The 23,554-nt window shown below is 55.3% G+C and overlaps 2 protein-coding genes across 21 annotated transcripts in view; both read left to right on the top strand.

Moving 5' to 3' along the window:
• DOCK6 (dedicator of cytokinesis 6) overlaps positions 1 to 14,402 on the top strand; it is a 55,630-nt gene extending 41,228 nt beyond the window's left edge. For 6 of the 14 annotated variants that reach the window (XM_020995182.2, XM_020995181.2, XM_020995189.2 and 3 more), the window contains 25 exons: positions 545 to 685; positions 1,644 to 1,757; positions 1,940 to 2,110; positions 2,250 to 2,389; positions 2,538 to 2,707; positions 3,610 to 3,764; positions 4,054 to 4,236; positions 5,961 to 6,087; positions 6,300 to 6,384; positions 6,612 to 6,708; positions 6,937 to 7,071; positions 7,354 to 7,506; positions 7,682 to 7,840; positions 7,944 to 8,044; positions 8,127 to 8,319; positions 8,428 to 8,571; positions 8,751 to 8,882; positions 9,248 to 9,262; positions 11,021 to 11,146; positions 11,783 to 11,872; positions 12,062 to 12,298; positions 12,433 to 12,576; positions 12,868 to 12,974; positions 13,087 to 13,254; positions 14,123 to 14,402. In XM_020995182.2, coding sequence (XP_020850841.1) covers positions 545 to 685; positions 1,644 to 1,757; positions 1,940 to 2,110; positions 2,250 to 2,389; positions 2,538 to 2,707; positions 3,610 to 3,764; positions 4,054 to 4,236; positions 5,961 to 6,087; positions 6,300 to 6,384; positions 6,612 to 6,708; positions 6,937 to 7,071; positions 7,354 to 7,506; positions 7,682 to 7,840; positions 7,944 to 8,044; positions 8,127 to 8,319; positions 8,428 to 8,571; positions 8,751 to 8,882; positions 9,248 to 9,262; positions 11,021 to 11,146; positions 11,783 to 11,872; positions 12,062 to 12,298; positions 12,433 to 12,576; positions 12,868 to 12,974; positions 13,087 to 13,254; positions 14,123 to 14,165 — 3,330 coding nt within the window. In that variant the 3' untranslated portion in view covers positions 14,166 to 14,402. Of the gene's footprint in view, positions 1 to 544; positions 686 to 1,643; positions 1,758 to 1,914; positions 2,111 to 2,249; positions 2,390 to 2,537; positions 2,708 to 3,061; positions 3,163 to 3,609; positions 3,765 to 4,053; positions 4,237 to 5,039; positions 6,088 to 6,299; positions 6,385 to 6,611; positions 6,709 to 6,936; positions 7,072 to 7,353; positions 7,507 to 7,681; positions 7,841 to 7,943; positions 8,045 to 8,126; positions 8,320 to 8,427; positions 8,572 to 8,750; positions 8,883 to 9,247; positions 9,263 to 11,012; positions 11,147 to 11,782; positions 11,873 to 12,061; positions 12,299 to 12,432; positions 12,577 to 12,867; positions 12,975 to 13,086; positions 13,255 to 14,122 lie in introns of those variants that run through there. The other 8 variants (XM_020995190.2, XM_020995193.2, XM_020995183.2 and 5 more) reach the window with 7 other exon arrangements.
• An 831-nt stretch (positions 14,403 to 15,233) lies between these two features.
• The window catches only part of KANK2 (KN motif and ankyrin repeat domains 2), a 28,309-nt gene continuing 19,988 nt past the window's right edge, over positions 15,234 to 23,554 (top strand). For 2 of the 7 annotated variants that reach the window (XM_020995199.2, XM_020995194.2), the window contains exons 1-4: positions 15,235 to 15,349; positions 17,646 to 17,814; positions 20,146 to 20,257; positions 20,727 to 22,268. In XM_020995199.2, coding sequence (XP_020850858.1) covers positions 20,221 to 20,257; positions 20,727 to 22,268 — 1,579 coding nt within the window. In that variant the 5' untranslated portion in view covers positions 15,235 to 15,349; positions 17,646 to 17,814; positions 20,146 to 20,220. The other 5 variants (XM_020995200.2, XM_020995195.2, XM_078153915.1 and 2 more) reach the window with 5 other exon arrangements.

The following is a 23,554-nucleotide window of genomic DNA, read 5'->3' as shown; positions in this document are numbered from 1 at the left end:
ATCTGTCTTGTCTTGGAAGAATTGGGGGGGGGGGAGTTATGCTGGAGAAGAGAAGACTTGGGTGGTCCGTGATAGGTGACTTGCAGAATCGGAAGAGGGGTTAGACGTCAGATCAGAGGCTTCAAGCCGGGTGAGACTTTCGTGATCATCTGGTCCACCTGCCATACCACTTCCATTTCACAGAGAAGTGCAATTACTTGTCCCCAGTTACATAGGGAGGAGGTGACCCAGCCAGGATTCAAACCCGGGTCCTCTAACTCAGAACTAGAAATGATGGGAGGCGGTTAGGAAGAAGCTAATTGAGGATCAATGCGATCTGGAAAACCTAAACCCAGCCATCCTGAGTTTTCAAGGCAGAGGTTGGGTGATGGGCCCCCCACTGGCTCTGTTCTGTTGGAGATTCCACGTGGGATGCGGGCTGGACTTGATGGTCACTGAGGTCCCTCCTTACTCCAAAATTCTGTGATTCCTCTGGAGGATCCATTTACACAGACATCTGTCATCCGTGTCATCCCTCCCCAAATCTCTGACCTTCTTCCCCCAGGTGAAAAGCATGGCCTTACACTTGGTGCTGAGCAAGCGTCTGGACACTCCCCGGAAGCTGCGCTTTCCAGGCCGTTTCATGGATGACATCTCAGCTCTGGTCAACTCTGTGGGGCTGGAGGTCACCGCCCGCAGCCACAAGGTAGGGACTGGCCTGTAGGGAGCAGCAAGCCCCCAGTGACAGACACATCATCGCTAGTCAAGATCAACCTATAATCAGGGGGTGACTTGAGGAGCCAAGCTAGCTCGGGGCTGTGGATTGCCCTTCCCTTAGGGGGATGTGATTGGGGTAAGGACGGGCTGGAAGGCATAGAAGCAAACACTGTATTTCTGTGTTACCCCATGCATGGGACCCTGTCTATCAATTAGCTGTTGATTGGCACCCTCGTGTATCTACCTCTGTGCACTGATAGTGAGGATAGACAGGAGAAGCAGACCCAGACTCTGCCTCCATGGAGCCCACGGTGTAGGGGAGACAGACGGGGCAGACCTAGGCTCAGCCCTCACAGAGATCCCCGTGTGAATAGGGGAAATGAAGTAACACACACAGATATAGGTCTGTGGATTACTGAGAGTGAGTGTACACTATTGAGCTTAGAGGAGAGATCAGTGTGGATTGCAATCCTGGACAGCTTCCTGGAGAAAGAAGCTCTTGAAAGATGAGTGAGATTTTGACAAGATGGGAATTAATGGCATTAGGCCTTTGTGGATATGGAACCACTGACCACAGTAGGGAGGTCAGTGAGGTGAGCAAGGAGATTGCTCTCTCATTTGGACGTAATGAGTTCCAGCGGTCAGCAGAATGTCCAGGGTCAAATGTCCAGCAGGAAGTTGGAAAAGGGGATTAGGACCTGGAAAGTTAAGTCTAGGATTGGAGGAAATAGTTTAAGGTCATCCATACAGGGGAAGAAATAAAGTCATGAGAGGGGATGCCAAGAAAGATTGGAAAGTTGTCTTCCCTACTTAGAGGGGTCAGAGAGACCATTAAGGAGGATGCGGGGGTGGTGGGGATAGATCTGGCCCTAATGGCCAGTGCAGATGACCGCTGTGCCATCCCTGCTGAGTCCTGAAACTGACATCCTGCCCCCTGCTGACCGTAGGACTCAGAGCTGGCTGAGAGGCTCAACACCAGCCTGGCCTTCTTCCTCAGTGACCTCTTGTCCCTGGTGGATCGAGGCTTTGTCTTCAGTCTCATCAGGGCGTATTACAAGCAGGTAGAAGAGAGAGGGTGGTGGGCTGGGAGAATGTCCCTGGGAGGATGCTAGGGGAAGCTGGGAGGGGACCATGGTGGTACTTGGGTAGATGAGGAGGAGGGATGTTTGGGAGGAAGGTAAGGAGGAGACGGCCATGGGGCAACCCTTCCCCTGCCAGCCCCACTGACCACAGCCTTGGACAGGTGGCCAATCGCCTGCAGTCATCCCCCAACCCCAACGGGCTGATAACACTGCGCATGGACTTCATCCGTATCCTCTGCAGCCATGAGCACTACGTGACTTTGAACTTGCCCTGTAGTCCCATCTCTCCCCCAGCCTCCCCTTCGCCTTCTGTCTCCTCTGCCACCTCCCAGGTAAGGCCGACCTTGACCTTGACCCTGATTCCCGTCCTCTGCCTCCTCCCCCTCTCCAAAGTAGACCCCAACCCTTGGTGTCCAGCTTCATCTGGGGTCTCCTGGGTGCCGAGCCCTGAACTCGCAACGTCCCCCCTAGAGTTCAGCCTTCTCCAGCCACGTCCAGGACCCCAAGGTGATCAGCATGTTCGAGCTTTCAGGCTCCTTCCGGCAGCAGCACTTCCTGGCTGGGCTTCTGCTGACCGAGCTGGCCCTGATCCTAGAGCCCGAGGCTGAGGGGTGAGTGAAGGGGGGCCCTCCGGCTCCTGAGCCATCCTTCGCTCCGGCCCAGCCCAGCGGCTCCTTGATTTTTCTCTGGGCTGAGAGGGAAGAATGGGGGTGGGGAGGTGAGGGCCCATGTGACTGCTGACCCCCCAAACCTCCCCAGGGTGTTCTTCCTACACAAGAAGGCAATCAGCGCCGTGCACAGCCTCCTGTGCAGCCACGACGCGGATGCCCGCTATGCAGAGCCCGAGGTCAAGGCCCGGGTGGCCCAGCTCTACCTGCCGCTGCTTACCCTTGTCCTGGACACACTCCCCCAGTTGCATGACTTCTCAGGTCAGCCAGGCCTGCTTCTAGCAGGGGTGGGGGTCCTGAGGAGGAGCCCAGGGAAGTATGTGGAGCCTCCAGCCAGGTGGCACAGTGCATAGATAGTGCTGGACATGAAGGAGGGATGAGGTGCGAGGAAGGGAATAAGCATTTATTTAGCACCTACTATATGCCAGGCCCTGTGCAAAGCACTTTAGAAATGTTGCCTCATTTGATACAATGACTCTTCGAGGTAGGTGCTGTTAGTTATTCCCATTTTACAGTTGAGGAAACAGAGGCAAACAGGGTTAAGTGACTTGCTCAGGGTCGCATAGCCAGTAAGCGTCTGAGGCTGGATTTGAACTCAGGTCTTCCTGACTCCAGGCCCCGGTGCTCTGTCTACTGCACCACCTTGCTGACTGGAAGTCAAGAAGAGCTTAGTTCAAATCCTGCCTCAGACATTTACTAGTTGTGTGACCCTAGGTAAGTCACTAAACCGCTTTCTGCCTGTTTCTTTATCTGTAAAATAGGGATGATAGTAATAGCACCTATCTCACAGAGTTGTATCAAATGAGTTAACACATCAAGACTTTCTGTGCAGCAGCTGGGGAGTAGCACCTCTCTCCTCTCCTTGGCCTGGGCTCACTCTCCCTGCTTCTATAGGAAGCACCCTGGCAGTGCCCAGCCCCAGCGGGTGGAGGGCTCTCCAAGGAGAGGGGGGTGGGGCTGATTTCCTTCCATCCCCTTCCCTTGCTAGGCCCATAGAGCATAAGCATTCTTGGTCCAGCCGAGGGGGTTCTCTTGGGAGTCCCAGCAAGGGGAGAGAGAAAGAACTTTGTTTAGGATATCTCTTACCCACCTAAGAAAGAAGATCTGGTTCATCCCTACCTCCCCTTCCCTACTCCCAGTAAAATGTGTCCTTCCCTCTGCAGAGAGCAGCGGGCAGCGCTCCCGGTTGGCCTCCATGCCAGATGTGGATATAGACATAGATGGGAGCGGTACCATTAGCCCATCTGTGGCTATGGCCATTGCAGGGAGCCCCCTTCCCCTGGGTCCACGGCCCAGCATCCCCCAGGGGCCTCCACCTGTGAGTACTGAGGATGGAGGGGTCTGAGATGCCAGTGTATGTATAGGGCTAGGTAAAAGCAGGACCCCAGCTTTCAGAACAAGCAGAAAGGTCAATTTGCTCCCCAGGGTGGGGCACCAAAGACAGCCTCATCAGAGATTTTGGGGGGGGCTGGGCTAGTAGATTGAGGGTGGAGGATGAAATCCCTGCATCTTTAGTCTAAGGAAATGGCCCAGAGTCCATGACTTGGTTGTCTGGGATGGTGCAGGGACAGCTGTGCCCCATACGTAGGTCAGCCTTCTGCTCTCAGCCCCCCCGCACAGTTAGCCCCCTGGCAGCAGATACAAGCCGGACCCTGCTGATATGCGCACTGTGGGTGCTGAAGAATGCAGAGCCTGGACTTCTGCAGCACTGGACCAGTGACCTGGGCCCCGGGCAGCTTGCCCGCCTGCTGGACCTCCTGCATCTCTGCACATCCTGCTTTGAATACAAGGTCTGCCCCTTCCTCCCTATGTGACTTTAAACAAATTCCCCTCTGGCCTTCCGTTTCCGCATCCCTAAAATGAAGAGGTTGCACTAAATGACCTCCAAATCCCACTCCTGCCTGTGATCTCATCTCTTGTCCCTTTAGGGGCCAGACCCACAAAAATCCCAAGCTGTGGGACAAGTCTTTCCCGGCTTAGACCCACACAAACCCCAGGTTCTCTCATCGCCAGTGTGACAGAGGCCACTCTGAGACATTCTAGGTCTCTGATAGTTCTCTGGTCCAGCTGTCCCTTGTTCTCTCCAGGGACTGGACACTCCCACCCATTCTGCCACCTGGCTTCTCCTTGTCAATCAGCAGAGCATTTATTAAGTGCCTACTGTGTTCCAGGCACTGGGGATACAAAGGAAGGGAATAATGCCCCCTGCTCTCAAAGAGCTCACAATCTAATGGGGGAGACAGCATGCAACAACTCTGTAGAAAAAGGTGGAATCGGTGTCAGCGGGAGGTGGTTTCAGAGCAAAGGTGTGGGGTGGCTGAGATGAGACCAGGAAAGACAGAAGATTGGGTTTGACTTGAATTTTTGGAGGAGTCAAAAGAAGCCAAGACGAAGAGACAGGGAGGGAGAGCATTCCAGGCATGGGGCCCAGCCAGGGCAAAAGCACAGAGATGAGAGATGTGCTAGTAACAGCAAATAGGCCAGTATAGTTGGATCACTGAGTATGCGGAAAGGAATAAAGACGGCTAGAAAGGTAGGAAGAGACCAAGTGGTAAAGAGCCAAAAAAAGAGGATTTTCTGTTTGATCCTGGAGGTCGAATTATCGAATAGGTGAGCAATACGGTCAACCTGAAAATCACTTGGCAGCTTGGAGTCAGGAGAAACCTGAAGCAGGGAGACTCATTGGAAGGCCACTGCAATAGGCCGAGTAGGATTGATGATTTCCTGAATTAGGGCGATAGCCATGGAAGCAGGTAGGAATGACAAAACTCGATGCCGCACTGGATTTGTGGGGTGAGTGCAAGTGAGGATGCCCCAAGCTTGTGAGCCTGGAGGGCTGGGAGGATGGATGGTCATGTCCTTGACAGTGATAAGTTGGGAAGGGGGAAGGGTTTGGGGAACAACATAACTCATGTTGAGTTTGAGAGACTGTGGGACATTCAATTCATGATGAACGCAGGGCAGTTGGTGATAGGAGACTGGAGCTCAGGACATTAGGGGCAGGTACAGAGATCTGGGAATCATTTGCATAGAGATGACCATTGAACCCCTCTTCCCCCGGAGCTGATGAGATCACCAAGTGGTAGAATGGCCAAGTGATCGCCAGAGGAGCGAGGAGAGAGCTTTGGTGGGGAGGGACACCCATGTGTGGTAGACGTGACCTAAAGGACCCAGCAAGTGATCAGAGAAATAGGAGAACTCAGAGAGAGCAATGTCATGAAAACCTGAAGAGGAGAGTATATCCAGGAGAGGACAGTGGTCAACGGTATCGAGGACTGCAGAGGTCCTTGGGACCTTTGAAATTGAATGCCGCCTTCTCCTACCCCAGACTGTCTGCTCGCACATTCCAGCTGCCTTGCAGATATCTTCAGGAGAGATTTGGAGTGGGAGTGGGGCCCAGGTGGGAAGAGTTTAGGGGTGGGGATTAGAAGGGTATAGACAGAGCCTACCAGACCAGACTCCCTCTTTCACATACCCTCCACCCCTTAAATCGCCTCCTCCCCACCCCTACCAGGGAAAGAAGGCCTTTGAACGTATCAACAGCCTCACTTTCAAGAAGTCACTGGATATGAAAGCTCGACTAGAGGAAGCTATTCTGGGAACCATTGGGGCCAGGCAAGAGATGGTACGGCGCAGCCGGGGTAAGCAATGATTGCCAGAGATCCCTATACCCGTGAGCCAGCGAGACCCCTTCCCATTCCCAGCTCCTCTCCTGTGGCATGCTGGCCCCAGGAGCTCCCAGCTTCCACAGGGCAACTTCCTCTGCCCCTGAGCTCTATGCAGACATAGCCAGCTCAGGTAAGAAGGTTTCCCAGTGACAGTGTGACTGTCTTTCTGTACCTCTGTGTCGCAGAGAGAAGCCCTTTCGGGAACCAGGAAAACGTAAGATGGAGGAAGAATGTCACACACTGGAAGCAAACCTCGGACAGAGTGGACAAGTGGGTGGGGCAGAAAGGGAACTGGGCTGCGGTTGGGGGTGGAGAGGGACAAAGAGAAACAATAGGGCAAGGGTGGTGGTGGTTAGGAGGTGGTCAGAAACCATCCCTCCACAAACACATGCAGGAGCCAGGGACAGAACCAGGCAACCTAGCAGGGTCTGGGTCTGGTTGATACTTTTCCCTGTACACACATGGTCCAACATTGCCCCCAACACTCTTTTCTACAGAACCAAGGATGAGATGGAGCATGAAGCCCTCGTGGATGGGAACCTGGCAACAGAAGCCAACCTCATAGTACTGGATACACTGGAGGTCATTGTGCAGGTAGGGGTCCTTGGGCAAAGACCCCAAGGATAATGGCTTCTGACCCTGGGGTTAATGACTCTTGACACCATGACTCTCTTCCCCACCTCACCCTCAGCCATCTAGCCTTTCCTCTTCATCCATACACCCTTCCTCCTTCGTTCACCCATCTTTCTCCCAACCTGTCCATCCATAAATCTGCCAGCAGTCCATCTACTCTTTTTCTCCTCCATCCATCTGTTCCCCCAGACAGTGATCTTGTCGGAGGCCAAGGAGGGCCTTCTCGGGTCCGTGTTGAAGGTTTTGCTGCACAGTCTGGGCTGCACTCAGAGTGCCCTCTTCCTGCAACATGGCCTGGCCACACAGAGGGCCCTTGTGTCTAAGGTGAGAGGGGCCCAGGCAGGTACCACGCATCTCCTGTCCCCCAGCTGAGCATTCCCATGACCCAGGGCCTTTTCCTAGGTGTAGAAAAGGGGGCTTCAGAATTTGCCCAGAGCCCAGTGCGCAGCCTTTCTCCCTGGATTCTCCCAGAGCATGGGGGAGGCCCTCTGTCTGGTGTGTGTTCTGAGGAGCCCAGGCTGTGTCGGCTCCCAGGGAGAAGATGCATACAGGAGTGCATATATGCATATGTGTGCCTAATGAGCGTGTTGGGGGTGGGGGCGGCAGTTCCCTGAGCTGCTGTTTGAAGAGGACACAGAGCTGTGTGCAGACCTCTGCCTGAGGCTCCTTCGCCACTGCAGCAGCCGGGTCACCACCATCCGCACCCACGCCAGCGCCTCCCTCTACCTCCTCATGCGCCAGAACTATGAGATTGGAAATGTGAGCAGGGGTGGGTGGGGACTGCAGAGGCACGGAGGGAGTGAGGGTGGAAGCAAAGGAAGGAAAGAAAGAAGGGGTGGAAAGAGGAAGAGAGGGAGGCAGGAAAGGGAGGAGGAGCTCAGCCAGCCCTGCCCAGTTCTTATGGGGCTTCTGGACCATCCCTGCTCCCCCACAGAACTTTGCCCGGGTGAAGATGCAGGTGACAATGTCCCTGTCATCCCTCGTGGGGACAACACAGAATTTCAATGAGGAGCATCTGCGGCGTTCGCTCAAGACCATCCTGACCTATGCTGAGGAGGACCTGGAGCTCCGGGACAGCACCTTTGCTGAGCAGGTGCCCTAGGCCCAGCCTGGCCCTTCCCTCTCCCCACCTGGCCTCCTCTCCCGCCCCTCCAGCTGCCCTGCTGGACTCCCTCCAACCCCTGCATTGCCTCCAGGTCCAAGATCTTATGTTCAACCTGCACATGATCCTGACAGACACAGTAAAAATGAAGGAGTATCAGGAAGACCCAGAGATGCTCATTGATCTTATGTACAGGTGAGGGGGGAGGGGCAGGTGGTCAGGAGGCTGGATAGGGGAGGGGGATGAGACAGACCCACTGCCTACTGCTTGTTACCAGGATTGCCCGTGGGTACCAGGGTTCCCCAGACCTTCGGCTAACTTGGCTCCAGAACATGGCTGGCAAGCACGCAGAACGAGGGAACCACGCAGAGGCAGCTCAGTGCTTTGTCCACGCAGCAGCCCTGGTGGCCGAGTATCTTGCTCTGCTGGAGGACAGCCGCCACCTTCCTGTGGGCTGTGTCACCTTCCAGGTGGGCAAGGGGCAGTGGGAGTGTGGGGGCCACGGCCAGGGCCGGTGGCAAGGAAGGACGCACCTGGCCCAAGCCCCTCGATGGACACTGGGTCGCCTTCTTGCCTAGAGCATCTCCTCCAACGTGCTGGAAGAGTCTGCGATCTCGGACGACATCCTGTCCCCTGACGAAGAGGGTATCTGCTCTGGCAAGCATTTCACTGAACCAGGGCTGGTGGGGCTACTGGAGCAGGCAGCCGCCTCCTTCACCATGGTCAGCTGGGGCCCAAGGGAGTGGGCTGGTGGGGGGGATGGGGACCCTGAGGAATCACCTAGATAAGGTTAGCCTCCTGTCAGAGAGAGGGGGAAGCCCAGGGGTCTAGACTGGCCAGACATCCAGAAAGGAGAGCCCAGGGACAAGTTTAACTCCATGTCTCTGCTCCCCTGGCCCAGGGTGGGCTGTATGAGGCTGTGAATGAGGTCTACAAGATCCTCATCCCCATCCTGGAGGCCCATCGGGACTATAAGAAGCTGGCCATGGTTCATGGGAAACTACAGGAGGCCTTTACCAAGATCATCCATCAGGTCAGAGCCAAGACCCAGGCCTTCATCCCTCTCTAGACCAGTAGCTGACTCCAGGATCCTCTGTCCATAGCAGTTTTGGTCCCCCAAGTCACCATGCCCCTCTGCATAGGCCAATGGCTTCTACTCACACTGTTCCCCTGAACAGACTAGGCTCCCACGTACCCCACCCCCAAGCCCCACTTCCCTGTCTCTATCCCCCCAAATACAGACTGGCCCCAGGAGCTGAATGGCCAGTGCAAGGGGTGAAGGTGGAAAAGTAGCCACAGGAGGTGTGGGGGAGATTTGGGTGGGCACAGGGCAGTGAGATGAAATGCAGTGGACCTCAGGACCTTTCACCTTCTCTCTCACTTTGTTTCTCCCTTCAGAGCTCTGGTTGGGAGGTAAGCTGGATCACGGTCTCCTCCCTGCCTGAGCTAGACACCCCTCTATGGAGCCTGCTGGGATAGCCCTACAACCACCAGGGGGAGCTCAAGGAACTCTGCACCCCACCCCCCACAGCCCCCAGTCCCCAGGATCAGAAGCAGCTGTGGCTTGGCAAGGGGAGGGGTGACATTAAACGCTATCCATTCTCCACCCCCTGCCTGGCACAGCTGTGGGGTGGCCACTGCCAGGGTCATGATCCCCCTCCTCCCCTCTCAAGTCCCGTGGGCAGTGCCTGAGCCCAGATGACTCAACCCAGCTGTGGCTGCTGCCTCTGGGGAGTCCCCGAGTGCTGGCGGGGGGAGAGGGCCTCCTTGGGCACCCTCTTCATGTGGGCAGTCTCACACACACACACACACACACACACTCTCTCTCTCTCTCTCTCTCTCTCTCTCTCTCTCTCTCTCTCTTCTCTCTCTCTCTCTCTCTCTCCCCCCCCTCCCTCCCTCTCCCTCTCCCCCGGCCTGGTTCTGAGACTGTGGTTGGGTATTCCACATAGGGTGACAGAAGACAATGCCAGCAGACTGGCAGTTCCCTCACCAGGCTGAGACTGCTGGCGCTAATCAGGGCACCCCTTCAGAAACCCCCACCCAACTCAGCTCAGTGCCCTCTCCAAAGCCCCCCAACCTCCAACCCAGAACAAACCCCACCCCACCCAACTCCAAGCAGCCCCCCACAAACCCCCACCCAGTTAGCAGCCCTGAGCGTCTCTTTCTCCTCTGATTGTCTCTCTCTATGTCTTTGGTTAATCACAGACAGTCTTGTCAACCCCCTAGTGCAGGGCTATTTTTAGGCTCCTCTGAGGTTCTGAAAGAAGTTTCAGTCCTAACATGGTTTTGGTATGGTTTGGGCACGAGGGCCACCTGGATCCACTGGGCCTTCCCCTACCCCTCTCCTTTCCCAGAGCTACTTGCTGCTTGCCTCAGGCTGTTTGTTGGAATGGGTTAGTTCTAGGGCCCCCCTGGGTTTGGGAGCTATTTGTCTTTTAGGGGTCCCCTACATTTAAGTCCAGGTTCGCAAGGAAAGGGACATGTGATCCATGCCTCAGGTCACACATGGATGTGTTCTCTCCCCTTCCTCTTTCCTTCATGCTCCCTGTGACTGGCTCTTCCCCTATCTGGACATGCCATTGGTGAGTGAATTAATCTCAACCAGACAGCCCCCTCCCAAAAAAAGAGAACAGCTACCTCTTTGTGCCTCTGTTTACCCATTCTATGCTAGAGAGTGTGTGTGTGGTCCAGACTTCTTGGAGAGAGGAAAGGCCAGGAAGCCTGGAGTCCAGGGTGCTAGGCTTAAGGGACGGCCTTGAGGAGCCATGAAGGCCTCCCGGGACAAAGGGGGAGGATCAGGGAGTCACCTTTGTATCCATTTCTTTCTCCCTGTGTCCCCATCTCTGTCTCAGTTTCTGGTCATCTCAGATCCCATCAAACCTGATTTTCCCATCTTCTGGGATACAGGGTTGTTTCTATGGGGGTTGTGTGTGCCTCTCCAAGTCCAGCCTCCTTAGCTAGGGAAGGGCCCCTGGTGTAACTTGGTACCCTGAGGGAAGGGAGGGCATTAGGATTCCGGGATCCTGCTCTTTGTGGCCCCCTTCCCCAGCTGACTGAGGTGCCACTGCCACAGAGTGCCCTGAGACCAAACACCAGGAGGAAATAACTTTCCCTGAGGTAGGTATGCTTTTCTGAATCGAACTCCTGACCCCTAACCCAGGTCCCCAGCGCGTGTTTGGGACATATTTCCGAGTCGGATTCTACGGCTCCCGCTTTGGGGATTTGGACGAGCAGGAGTTTGTGTACAAGGAGCCATCAATCACAAAACTTGCTGAGATTTCCCACCGGCTTGAGGTGACTTGGAGTTTGGGGGGTGGCCAGGGCCACCCTTCCCAGAGGCAGGGGCATGGACAGACTGGCTCTATCCTGGAGGCCCCGATTCCCTCCACGCCCTACTTCTCTGAATTTCCCCCACCCCTGTCCCCATCCTTTCCAACTCGTTAGCCAGGGAACTTAACAAGGTGCTGGTGATGAGATCCAGGGTCCGGTAGGGCCTGGGCAGGCGCTGCTCCCCAGTCAACAGCTTGGTATTCTGTTCCCCAGGAAAGGGAGGGGGAGAAGGAAGGGGTGGGGCCAGCTCATGGCTGGGAGGAGGAGACTCCCAAAGCTGAGGATGGAGGGGGAGCAGGGCCCAGACATTTGTTATCAATTTAGTGGTGGATTCCAGGGCCCAGGCAAGGCCGGGCTTCCCACGTGATGAGTGAGGGAAAGGAGGGCTGGGGTGATGACTCAGGGTAGGGGGGGATGCTGTGGGCTGCGGCTGGGCCGGCCGGAGCCGTGCTCATTAACTTTCTGACCAGGGGTGAAGGGGGAAATTGGGGGTTGGGGAGAAATCCTGGGTCCTCCTTAGCCCCCCCCCTTCCCTGCCTGGGCCCAATCTGGCCCCATTCCCCAAAGTATCTCCCAAACCCTTGACCTGCCTCCCCTCAGGAATTCTACTCGGAGCGTTTTGGGGATGATGTGGTTGAGATGATCAAAGACTCCAACCCTGTGGACAAAGCCAAGCTGGAGCCCCACAAAGTAAGAGGAGTCCCCTAAACATACCCCCTGGCATTCCTTCACCTTCAGCATTTCTAAAGGATGAAGCAGGGGGCATCCAGGATGTGTAGCCTCTGGGGGTGGTTGGCACGTGGCGTGTTTGAGTCTTGTGGTGGGGTGGTAATCCTATGGTGTTTGAGGGGCCCTCATAGCCTGTCGGCCTGCTCCCAGGCTTACATCCAGATCACCTATGTGGAACCCTACTTTGACACGTATGAGCTGAAGGACCGAGTGACATACTTTGACAAGAACTATGACCTCCGCACCTTCCTGTTCTGTACGCCCTTCACGGCAGATGGCCGGGCCCACGGGGAGCTTCGAGAGCAGCACAAGCGGAAGACGCTACTGAGCACGGCCCACGCCTTCCCCTACATCAAGACCCGAATCAACGTCATCCACAAAGAGGAGGTGCCAGGGCCATGATCCCAGGGGCTGGGCTGGGACCCCCCCAGGGCAGAGCGGAGTCCACATAACCCCAGCTTCCTAGGGCCCACCCAGGCCCCCTTGTCATTCCCAAACCCATCCCAATCTTGTGTCTCCAGACTGTGCTGACCCCTGTGGAGGTAGCCATCGAGGACATGCAGAAAAAAACAAGGGAACTCGCCTTTGCCACAGAACAGGAGCCACCCGATGCCAAGATGCTCCAGATGGTGCTCCAGGGCTCCGTGGGGCCCACGGTGAACCAGGCACGACTATCAGAGGGTGGAGACCTGGGCTGGCTGGGCACAGACACAGACTGAAATAGGTGGTATCACTGGGCCAAGGCAGATAATCAAGCGTGAACATGAGGATGGGTGAACCAGGCAGGAGGCCAAGGATGGAGGACACCACAGTGAAATAAGGCTAGGCATGATCTCTGCCAGGCCTCATGCTATTTGGGGTCCAGGGGTAGTCATTGCAGGCCTGAAATGTTACCCAGGCAAGGCTCAAGGGGGAGATGTGAGCTCTCTCAACTCCCCCTCTTCACCCACAACCAGGGTCCCCTTGAAGTGGCACAAGTGTTTCTGGCTGAGATCCCTGAGGACCCCAAACTCTTCCGACACCACAACAAGCTCCGTCTTTGCTTTAAAGATTTTTGCAAGAAGTAGGTCTCCCCATCCTCCCCACCCCCACCCCGGGTCTGTGCCTTCCTGCCTCACCCCACCCCATGAGCTCCCCAGCCTCCCCTGGAACCTGAGCCCCACTTCTGGCCCCAGGTGTGAGGATGCCCTGCGGAAGAACAAGGTCCTGATTGGCCCTGACCAAAAGGAATATCACCGGGAACTCGAGCGGAACTACAGCCGCCTGAAGGAAGCACTGCAGCCCCTGCTGACTCAGCGAATCCCGCAGCTGTTTGCCCCTGCTGCCTCGGGTCCCAGCCCCAGGTAAGGAAGAACCAGGCAGACTCCCAGCAGGAGCCCCCAAGCCAAGGAGACGTGATGGTCGGTGGACCATCATGATACTACATCACATTTCTATAGAGTTTTAACGTTTGCCAAGTGCTCAGAGTGCATTAGCTCACTTGATTCTGGCCCCACCTTGTGAGCTGGATGCTATTATTACAGATGAGGAAAGTGAGGCTCAGAAGGGTTAAGGGGCTTGAGAGACAGCTAGGCGTGGTAGTGAATAGAGTGCTGGAATTAGAGTCAGCCCTCTCATGTGAGCCTGGACAGCCCCACTTTCCTCATTTGTAAAATGGGGATAATAACTCCTACCTTTTCTTGAGGAATTAAAAGGGATAGTACACATAAAGGGCTTTGCAAACCTTAAAGCCTATATAATTGTTAGCTGTTATTATCATTATTTGCCTATGGCTGTACAGCTATTAAGTACCTGAGGTTGGATTTGAATCCAGGTCTTCCTGACCCCCAGATACAGTGTCCAGTATCTTCCAGGATGCCTTCCAACCATATGGTCTGGGGGTCTTTAAGTAACCTAAGTGTGAGGGCATGAAACTTAGAAAAGGCTGAAGGGAGGATAAATGGACAGATTCATTTAGTCAGATGCTAATCTTTTACCTTTTTTTGTATGCCCAGCACTTAGCACAGTGCTTGGCACTAAATAAATGTTATGAACTTTAAAAATGTCTGTTGACAGGCTGACAGTGAAGGAATAATCCTAATGATGTGGGAAGGGAATAATAGCGGAGGGGAGGTAGGATTTTTCTGAAAGGAAATCTTGGGGTTGGGGGGACATAAACTGTTCCTCTGATGTTGTGTCTTTCCCTCCCTCTCCCTTTCCCCGTCACCCTAGGAACTCTTTGAACAGAACAAGTTTCAGAAAATTTGAAGGCTGATTGAGAAGGGTGCCAAAGGACAGAGGGCAGCCTAGGGGGCTGGGAACCCCCCCTGCACACACAATGGAGGCCTGGCCTGGGGGGGGGTGCCCCAGGACTGGGCCACTCTGGTGCTTTTGTGTCTTCTATACCCTTGCCCTGCTTCCCCTCTGGCACTGGGCCCATTTGGGGGAGGAGGGGTCTACACCTCTGTTTACGTTTTCCTTTTTTAATTTAAAGTGACTTTTAAAAAAATCACCCACTGAGCATGATTCCTCCCTTGAAGGGGACTGGTTGGGGGCGGGTTTCCTGTGATCGGTCTCTCTGTGGGAGGCTACTTGTATGTCACACCTCGTCTACGTGCTCCCGGCCAGGGTGCTGGGGAGCATGTCCAAGTTGGGTTGGGGTGACCGGGGAGGCACTGGCCTGGGGAAAAGAAGAGGGGGACGCAGTGGGAGCACTCCGCCCACTCGTGGCCCGCCCTCTCTCCCTTCAGTTGGGTTGGGATGTTTGGAGATGTTTTGGTAACTTCGTCTTCGACACCGCCCTCCCCCCCCTCCTCGGACAGCTGGCCCGCTGTGGATAAGGAAGGAGGGAGCTACCCTGGTACAGGGAGTGTTATCGCAGCTTGGAGAGGGTGGAAGTCCTGACAGAACCCCAATATGCCCCAATATTCTGCCCCACACCCTTCCTCTTGGAAGGGTCTCTGGGGCGCAAGAAGTGAAAGGGGCCCGTCGGGTTTTATCCGCGTCGGGCAGGCGCCTCTTCACTAGCTTCCTTTAGGGGGAGACACCCTGAGTCGGGAGGGGCCTGAGAAGTCCTCCAGCCCAGAGTCCTTCCTTACCATTTTGGAACGGTGCAGAGGGAGCCCCTCCCACACACACCTGTTCTGCAGGTGGAGCCCGCACCTGTCCCCAAGGCCAAGACACCTCAAACTCCCACCCCACCCCCGGCCATGGGCCGCAGAAGTTAGTGTACTGGGGCTTTGGGAGGGCGGTGTTATATGGGGAGGGGAGAGGGAGGCGGGGCGGGGCCGGGCTGGGAGGTGGGGGGAGTGGATCTCGCACCGCCCCTCCAGCGGCCGGAGCCGGGCAGGGGGAGGAGGAGGAGGTGGCTGCCGAGGCTGGGAGCTGAGCAAAGCCCGCGCAGAGGAGACGGGACGGGACGGGGTCGGGGCTGGAGAAGGAAGCGAGGGGCCGAGCCAGGTACTCGGGCGGGAGAAAGGCACGGGAAACATCTGGATCTCAAAGCAAGGTCCCAGCGTCTAAATCTCGTGTGTCTCGGACTTGTCTCTTTTTTCCACCTTTCTGCTCTGTTCTGGTTGTCTCTCCTCTCCTACTTAAATTTCTCTCTCTTTCTCTCTCTCTCTCTCTCTCTCTCTCTCTCTCTCTCTCTCTCTCTCTCTCTCTCTCTCTCTCTCTCTCTCTCTCTCTCTCTCTCTCGTTCATTGTGTCTCACACATTTGCCTCAGTGTCTCTGGGACCGTCCTGTTTCTCTTTCTTGTCTCCCTGTGTCTCCCCTCATCTCTCCTTTCCAACTTTCTGTCTCTATTCCAACCCGTTTCTACAGTACCTTCGATATGTGAACGTTGCTCCAAAAGCCAGTGTGGCAGTTCAAGGCAGAGAGATTGGTCGATGCGGGACTAACAGGCAATGATGAGGCCAGAGGCCTTGCTGAGGCCAGAATTTGGGAGGGAGTAAGATCCAGCTGTTTGCTATTAGCTGAGGCTGGCTAGGAGGCCCTGAAACCCCATCCTGTCTGGTAGCCCCCTGGTTGTCCCCACTCAGGCCTTGATCTGTCCCTTGCCCAATCTCCTTCTGCTGCCCATGAGGCCCAGCCCTTCTCTTCTTTCTGTCCTATTTCTAGTCCTTAGGTTGGGTCCCCCAGGGCCCAGCAAGCTGGGGGGTGAAGAAGGAACAGGACCAGGTTCCACCTCCAACATACACAGATTGAAGCTCCCTCCTCAGCAGCCTGATCTCTAGAAAGAACCACATTGAGACCCAGGGCAGGCTTGTCATCCAAGAGATGGAAACAGGGAAGAAGAAACTGTCTTGTGACTTTGAGAATTGAACTCCAGTATTCTAATTTCAACCCTGCAGTCTGTCTTTTCCCCCTTATCTCTACACTCAAATTTAGCAGAAGACCAAGAGGGTGGGAGCCTAGAAGACTCCTTCTGAAAAGTTTAGATGGCATCCTGCCAGGAAGTAGGAGGATAGAATGAATCCTTGTGCCCATCTCTAGTATGGGGGGGATGGGGCAAGATTCAGGCTGGAAAGAGAGAGGGGTGTCCAGGCTTAGGGAAAGGACCTTTTTCGAAAGAGAGAGTATGTCCTGGAAGGGTGAATCAAACCAGGAAAGCCAATGTCTGAGCCAAGGAGAGGGTTTGGGAGCCAGGGAAGGTGACATCTAGACCTGAGGAAAAGCTACCCAACAGGAAAGGGGTATCCATGCCCAGGTAACCGGGGGCACCTGGGCAAGAATGGGGTGTTTGGGAAAGAGGTATTCTGCTGAACGAGCAGTGTTTGGATCTGGGAAAGGGCAGAAGGCAGTGTGGGGGTCAGGGAAGGGGTATCCAGCTGGGAAACGAATATCTTGGTGCTCAGAGGGGGTGTCCAGTTCAGGTAATATTGTCAAGTAACAATTTACTAGGGAGGGGGTCTGATGGGGAAAGGGGCATCCAGTAGGAAGAAGTGTCTAGCCAGAGAGGGAGTGTCCAATGTTTGGGAGGGGGAGCCACAGTTAAGGGGAGTGTGGGGGCCTGGGAGGGGACATTAGACTGGAAAAAGAGAGCCTGGGGAGGGGGTGTCCAGCAGTTCTGGGGCGGGGTGTCCATCCGGCTCAGACTGAATGACCCCATTGAGGGAGGGGGCGGGTGGGACCAGGAACTGGACAATTGGTGCTTTCAGGCCCCTGCAAGAGATTTCCTCCCCCTGACCTCCTAGCCCCCGTCCCTCTTTTCCTTAATTCTCTGTCTCTCTCCCCCCGTGTCTCTCTTCTCCCCTTGTCATTCTGTGTGTCTCTGTGTCCAAATGACTGAGGATTCTGAAGGAGAGTTCCGATTCCCCTCCTCCTCCTTCCCTCCCCATCTCCCCCAGCTTAATTTCTTCCCAAACCCATTGAAGTAGGTCAGGAAATCATGGTCCTATAGATCAGAAGACTGACCTTGCCTTTAAGCCCCCTCCCTTTGGCTCCTACAAGCCCCCTCCCCCTCCAACATCTGGTTTCTGTTCCCATCACACCGTACATCTGGGGGTCTGAGTCACTGGCCACTAGGTGGGGGAAGGGAAAGCTAAAGAGGCCCCTGGTCTGGTTGCTGAGACCCTAGAGTTCCACTCTGTCCTTGTCCCATAACCCAGACCTTGATTTCCCATGTGGAGATTGAGGAGATGGGAGAGGGAAGGGTAATAAGACTGGGGTGGGGCAGACCCACAATTCTTCTCTAGCCCCCAAATGGTGGGAAATTTGGTGGAAGCAGGAACAGTCTGTTCCTCCATGTTCCAGGGACAAGAGAGACTGGAGGATGTAGACAGAAAGTCAGAGACAGAGAAAGAAACCGACACAAAGACCTGGAGAGACAAATCGACTCGGAAAGAGAGAGAGAGTGTGTGGCCAAGGAGAGAGGACGCCCAGCCCCGGCCCTGGCCCTATCTGCCTTTCCCTTCTGTCCCAGGTATGGGCCTGCGTGTGCACACCTGGGGTCAAGGGGCTTGGATATTAGGAGATTGGAGTAAACCTCTGCCAGGGGCCCATCTGAGCCTTATCCCAAAGCCACAGGCATTTAGATAAGGTTTGAGGCAGGGGATGCAAGACAGCCCAGAGCAAGGTCAAGGGAGCTCTGCCCCCCACAGCCAGGACTGAGCAGGCTGCCTGATCCATACATATGGGGTGGGAGGAGATGGCCCCCCAGTGACCTCCCAGGGCTCCTTTGGGCTCAGGGTCCCAGGAATAGCCTCTGGCCAGGAAGGACAGTGTCCTTGGCCAAGGGCCAAGGAAAAGGCTTCTGAAAAGCCTCACAAGGCCCTTCTCCACCCATGGCCGGAGTTTTTCCTTCTTCCATTCCTCCCCTCCTCCCAATCTGTGTCTCTTCTCTTCCCCCCGCAGCTGCCTGCCCACCAGGCCCCCCAGTCCCTGCTTTCCCCTGGGGTGGGTGTGGCTGAGCCCTGAGCCAAGATTTGTTCTGTGGTGGCAGGAAGTTCTCATGTAGCCGAGGCAGCGAAACTGTTTATTTTTAGAGAAAATTGTTTCCATATAGGGGAAAGGCCTCATTCCTTCTCGCCCTCACTCCTTCACTTCTCTCCTGTCCGCTGCATGCTGTCTCTTCCTCACCCACCGTCTCTGCTGTGTTTCTGTCTCTGGTTGTCATTGTCTCTGATAGATTTTCTATGTCTTTGCCTCCCTGTAACGGTGACCTTGTCTCTCTTATCTCCCTGTCTTTCCTCATCTTCCTGTAAGAATAAAAAAATGCCACACCTAGATGCCCATTCACCCTCTACCACCACCACCTCCTTCCCATGATGTCCCCTGAAAGCAGCAAGGGTGTCTTCTGGCCCCCTTAAAGGATAGGTTGGGGGCTCCAGCCTTCCCTGGAGGGGCAGGATCAGGGCGTGGCTGAGGCAGGGGCTAGTGAGAGCAACCTGGGGGTATATTTGGGGGGCTGGGCAGGGAGAAAGGCAGAGTGAGGTGCTTCCCCATAGATGGGCATCTCTAGGAGGAGAAGGAGGTCCTTGCGTAGGGATTGTGGCAGGGGGGAGTTGGCTGGGCCTGAACAGAGTGGGGTGGATGGGTATTATGGGAGCAGCTGGAGTCTGTCCAGGAGAGGCTAAGCAGGACAGATTTGAGGGAGGTAGAAGCAGGGAGGGCTGGCCAGCCTGGCAGTTAATGTTTCTTAGGGAAATGCCCCATCATCCCCTTCTGGCCTCTTGTCCCCATTTCTGTCCCTGTGGAATATGGCGTATGTGTGTGTGTGTTTCAGGGTGGGGAGGGAGCAAGAGCTGGTTGTTTCTGGTTTCTCCGTGCCCACCCTGATCTGTCCTATTCAAGCCAGAACAAACACAAATTCCATGAATCCCATGGAAAACAATCTTTGAGTCCAATCCACCCGGGAGGGCTTATCAGGGCAGCTGTTGGAATGTTCCTCCTCAGGCTAGAGATGAGCTCAGGGACATCCCTTTACCCCTCAGTACCCAGGGGACTCACGGATCCCCTCCATGCCAAGCTCCACCCTGCCCCATTGACCCCACCCAGACACTCCCAAACAACCCCTGGGATCTTAGGATTTAGGACTTGGAAGGATTTTAGAAATTATCAGGTTGAACTTACTCAAGGGAAACTGAGACCCAAAGAAGGGAAGTGACCTACCCAAGGTCATAGAGCTAGCAAGTAGCAGGGACAAGACTGTAGTCTCAGCCCTCTATTCTCTCCATTGTACCACCCGACTTTATCCAGGGCTTCCCCCTCCCCCTCTCTTTGTCCCTGCAAATGGCTCAAACTGTTTGTCCCCCATGGCTCAGATCATTGGATGGTATTTCCATTAACACTACTAAAAGCCCACATTTTCAGCCTTCAGTGCCTCAGGATCAGTGCTTACTAGCCTCCTCCGCCTGCATATTCTCATCAAGATATCTTCATGGCCTGGCTGCCAGGTTGAGGGGATGCTCCCCTCCTCCCCCAACCTAGCACAGGCACAGGGCAGGGCAGGTCTGGTTAGAGGCAGGGTGTGCCCAGGAGTCAGACATCTTGCTCAAGCCCCGGGGGCAGAGGCCCAGAAAGGGACCCAGCAACTTTCCCTACCTTCCCTCTGCCTGTCGCCCTACACACACACACACACACACCCCCTCATGATTGTCCTCAAAGGATAGAGCGGAATCAAAAGCATGGGAAGAATGTCAAGTGACCCTTGTCGGGCAGGAGAGCATGCTGCCAGCCTGGATTTCTGTCCTCTGCCCAGGTCCCCGAGGGACACTCGTGGTCTCTGACTCCTCACTGTTTCTCCCTTCCCTAGGAGCCTCTTGGTGCCAGAATCTAACTCCACATTAACCTGGTGACCCCTCAGAAGAGTGACGCTGAAGGAGAGGAGATGGCCCAGATCCTGCACATGGAATCTGCCTTCCCAGGTCAGAACCCACCCCACCCCCATGCCTCATTCACACTTTCAAGCAGGGGGTTGAGGTGAGAGGGAGAGAAGGGAAGACTGTCTGTTTCCAGGCTGGATGTCTCAGTCCCTTTATCTCTGTGGCTGTCTCCCACTTTCCCTGGGATCAACTCTTTAGAGCTCCAGACATCAACCAAGAGTAAACCTGTTCTAAGTGGGAAACACGGCCCATGTACTTGTGGGTTCCCAAGTCCAAGGGAGGAGACCCAAAGCCATCTATCTAGAACATGAATAGGAATTTGGTTCTAACCCTGTCCATAAGCACTGGGCGGGCGCTAGAACTAGGTGAGGTTGATCAAGGAGGGCTTCTCAGAAGAGAGAAAGATTCTGTGGGAAGAGGAGGGGAGCAGAGCATCTGAGATGTGAGGATCCCTAAGTCTGGGGACAGGAAATAAATGACACCCCACTGTCCTTATCTTGTACCACTTCAGGGAAGCATGGACCCACATCCCCCACAGCCTTCCCAGGGAAGGATCCAGAGCCCCCCTATTCGGTTGAGACTCCCTATGGCTACCGGCTAGATCTGGACTTCCTCAAATATGTGGATGACATTGAGAAGGGCCACACCATGAAGCGGGTGGCTGTGCACCGGCGCCCCCGACTCAGCTCCCTGCCCCGAGGGACTGGCTCCTGGTGGACTTCAACTGAGTCCTTGTGTTCGAATGCCAGCATGGACAGTCGACACTCGGCCTACTCCTACTGCGGCAGAGGCTTTTACCCACAGTATGGGGCTCTTGAGACTCGAGGGGGCTTCAACCCCCGTGTGGAGAGGACCCTGTTGGATGCCCGCCGAAAGCTGGAGGACCAGGCAGGTGGCGAGTGCAGTCGGCCCCAGGCCGGGGGCCTGGGCAGCCTGACACCCAGTGCAGCCGGCTCCACGGGCTCCCTGGCTGGGGCCGGGCTCCCCCCACGCCTCTTGTCCACCCACAATGGTGGCACACCACTGAGCTCCTCAGGGCTGTCCACGCCCGTGTCACCCACACCAGGCCACCTGCAGCACGTACGGGAGCAGATGGCCGCTGCCCTGAGGAAGCTGCGTCACCTGGAAGAGCAGGTGAAACTCATCCCCATCCTTCAAGTCAAGGTGTCCGTGCTGCAGGAGGAAAAGCGGCAGCTCAGCGTCCAGCTGAAAAGTCAGAAGTTCCTAGGTCACCCTGGAACCCGTACTGGGGCGGGAGGCCGGGGCCGAGGTGAGCTCTACCTGGACCTGCCGGACCCTGCTGAGCCCTTCTCAGATTTGGACATAGATGGGGAGAAGAAAGCAAGCCGGTCTGTGGGCGTGGGGCCAGAGGATGCCAGCACCCAGAGGAGTGTGGGCACTTGGGTTCGGGAGAGGGACCTTGGGGCTCCTGAGGGCCAGGCTGCCCTGACTGCCAAGATTGCTGCGCTGGAGACACAGCTGAAGAAGGCCCTGCAGGAACTGCAGGCGGCCCAGGGTCTGCAGCCAGTTCCAGCATCAGCACCAGCCCTTGCTCCCACCTGTGCCTCAGTGAGCCCCTCAGGGGTCATCCAGGAAGGTCCTGAGCTTCCAGAGGCAATGGGAGCACCATCTGGCCAGTATCCCCCTGGTGATTCCCGGATCTGGCCACCACCGGATGGGCCCATCAGGGTAGACACAGTGAAGGTGGTCCAGGTGCAAGGGGAGCCCAAGATTGCCGCCAGCACAGCCATGGGGACCCCAGCCCAGCGGGCCCAAAGCTTGGAGCCATCTAGCCCTGGAGGGCTTCGAGCTCTGGTGACTCGGAGTCCTGAGGGGAATACCTGGAACCAGCCCTCTACAGCTGCCCACTGCACCCGGGAAGTGGTGGAGACCATCTTCCCAGGCCCCGTTATTCCCGTTGTCCCTGCCAACCTGCCATCTAGCACCTTCCACGTGGTAAAGAAAATCAGTATTACCACTGAGCCCTACCGGGATGGGGAGAAAGACCAGGAGACTGCCCCTGGCCTGGGTTCTGGCTGCAATGGACTGGCAGGTGAGCCCTGGGGAGGTGGAGGAGGGGCAGCCTTCATAGCTGTCACATTTTTGGTCAGTCTGAGAAAACCACTTGGATTGGCAGTGCCCTAGTACTTCTGAATCTGGTTGGTCCACCAGGATGGACTCGGGTATCTGTCTGCCTGGCCCAAACTCGTAGCCCTGGGGTCAACCCAAGATGGCATACTGAAAGGGTAGGTGAAGGCGATATTGATGTAGAGGGACTGTGGGACAGAGAAAGCAGCATTGCCGATATCTTGGGCTGTCGCATGTCGTACGAACTAGACAGCTTCTGCTAAGCTTGAACTAGGAGAAAAATGTTGGAGGTACAGAGGCAGATTTAGAATTGGCATAAGGAAAACCTTTGAAGAAAACACTTAGAATTGTCTAAGAGTAAAATGGATTAACTCTCCATCTCTGGAGGCCTTCAGGCAGAGGCTGGCCGATAACTTCTTAGGGATGCTGTTGAAGAGGATTTGCCATCAGATATGGGTTGGATCAGATATCCTCTGAGGTCCATTTTAGCTCAGAGCTTCTGTGATGGACCTACATTTTGAAAGGGAGGACAGCGGTAGATTGGTAGGTAGTAGAAGCAGAGGGGGCATACTTGGATAGTTGGGAATTTATGGAGAATTCAGAGGAGCCCACCCTGACCCTCATCTTCCATTCATTCTCCTGGCCCCTTCTTCAAAATCTTCCACTCAATGGGATGGGAAGGGACACGGCCCCTGCCTGCCCTGATCCAGGTCTCAGGCAAGGGCTAAGTCACACTTTGAAGAAGGAGTGCATAGGGAAGAAGAGGAGGAGGGAGGAGGAGGCCACAGCTGTGTTTATTTATCTTTCTTCTGGGAGGGAGAGATGTGTGTTTATCCCAATCTCCCCCAAATCCAGTATTTTTCCTGATGGCCTCCTAGGGCCCAGGCGGCTGTGTTCTAGGTCCATCCCAAACAGGACGAGGCATAGCCTGGTATCTCAGGTTACAGGTCCTGCTGGCCAGTTCCTTGGATTAAGGACACTCTGTCCCTCAGCTTCTAGAAGTCATCCCTGCCCTAGCTTTCAGGCAGGAAAGCAGATGGGAGCATGCTCTGAGATAGCTGCCCAGGCTTCTGTCTTCTAGGGAAGTTCCCCTCCTAAGACATTTGAATCTCATTCAGCTACAGCTCATTTCATGCGGGATGAGGGGATACCCCCAAAAGGGAAAGACCCAGTTAGGAAGAGGGCAGACATCATTGGGGAGGATTTAGGATGTAAATTAGGGGTCCTGGCTGCAAAGGCCGAGTGAAGTAA

Source organism: Phascolarctos cinereus, unplaced genomic scaffold (assembly GCF_003287225.1).
Source record: "Phascolarctos cinereus isolate Bilbo 61053 unplaced genomic scaffold, phaCin_HiC Scaffold_4;HRSCAF=312, whole genome shotgun sequence".
NCBI lineage: Eukaryota > Metazoa > Chordata > Mammalia > Diprotodontia > Phascolarctidae > Phascolarctos > Phascolarctos cinereus.
Note: the sequence above shows the minus strand (reverse complement) of the source record. Positions and strands in the feature narration are given on the sequence as shown.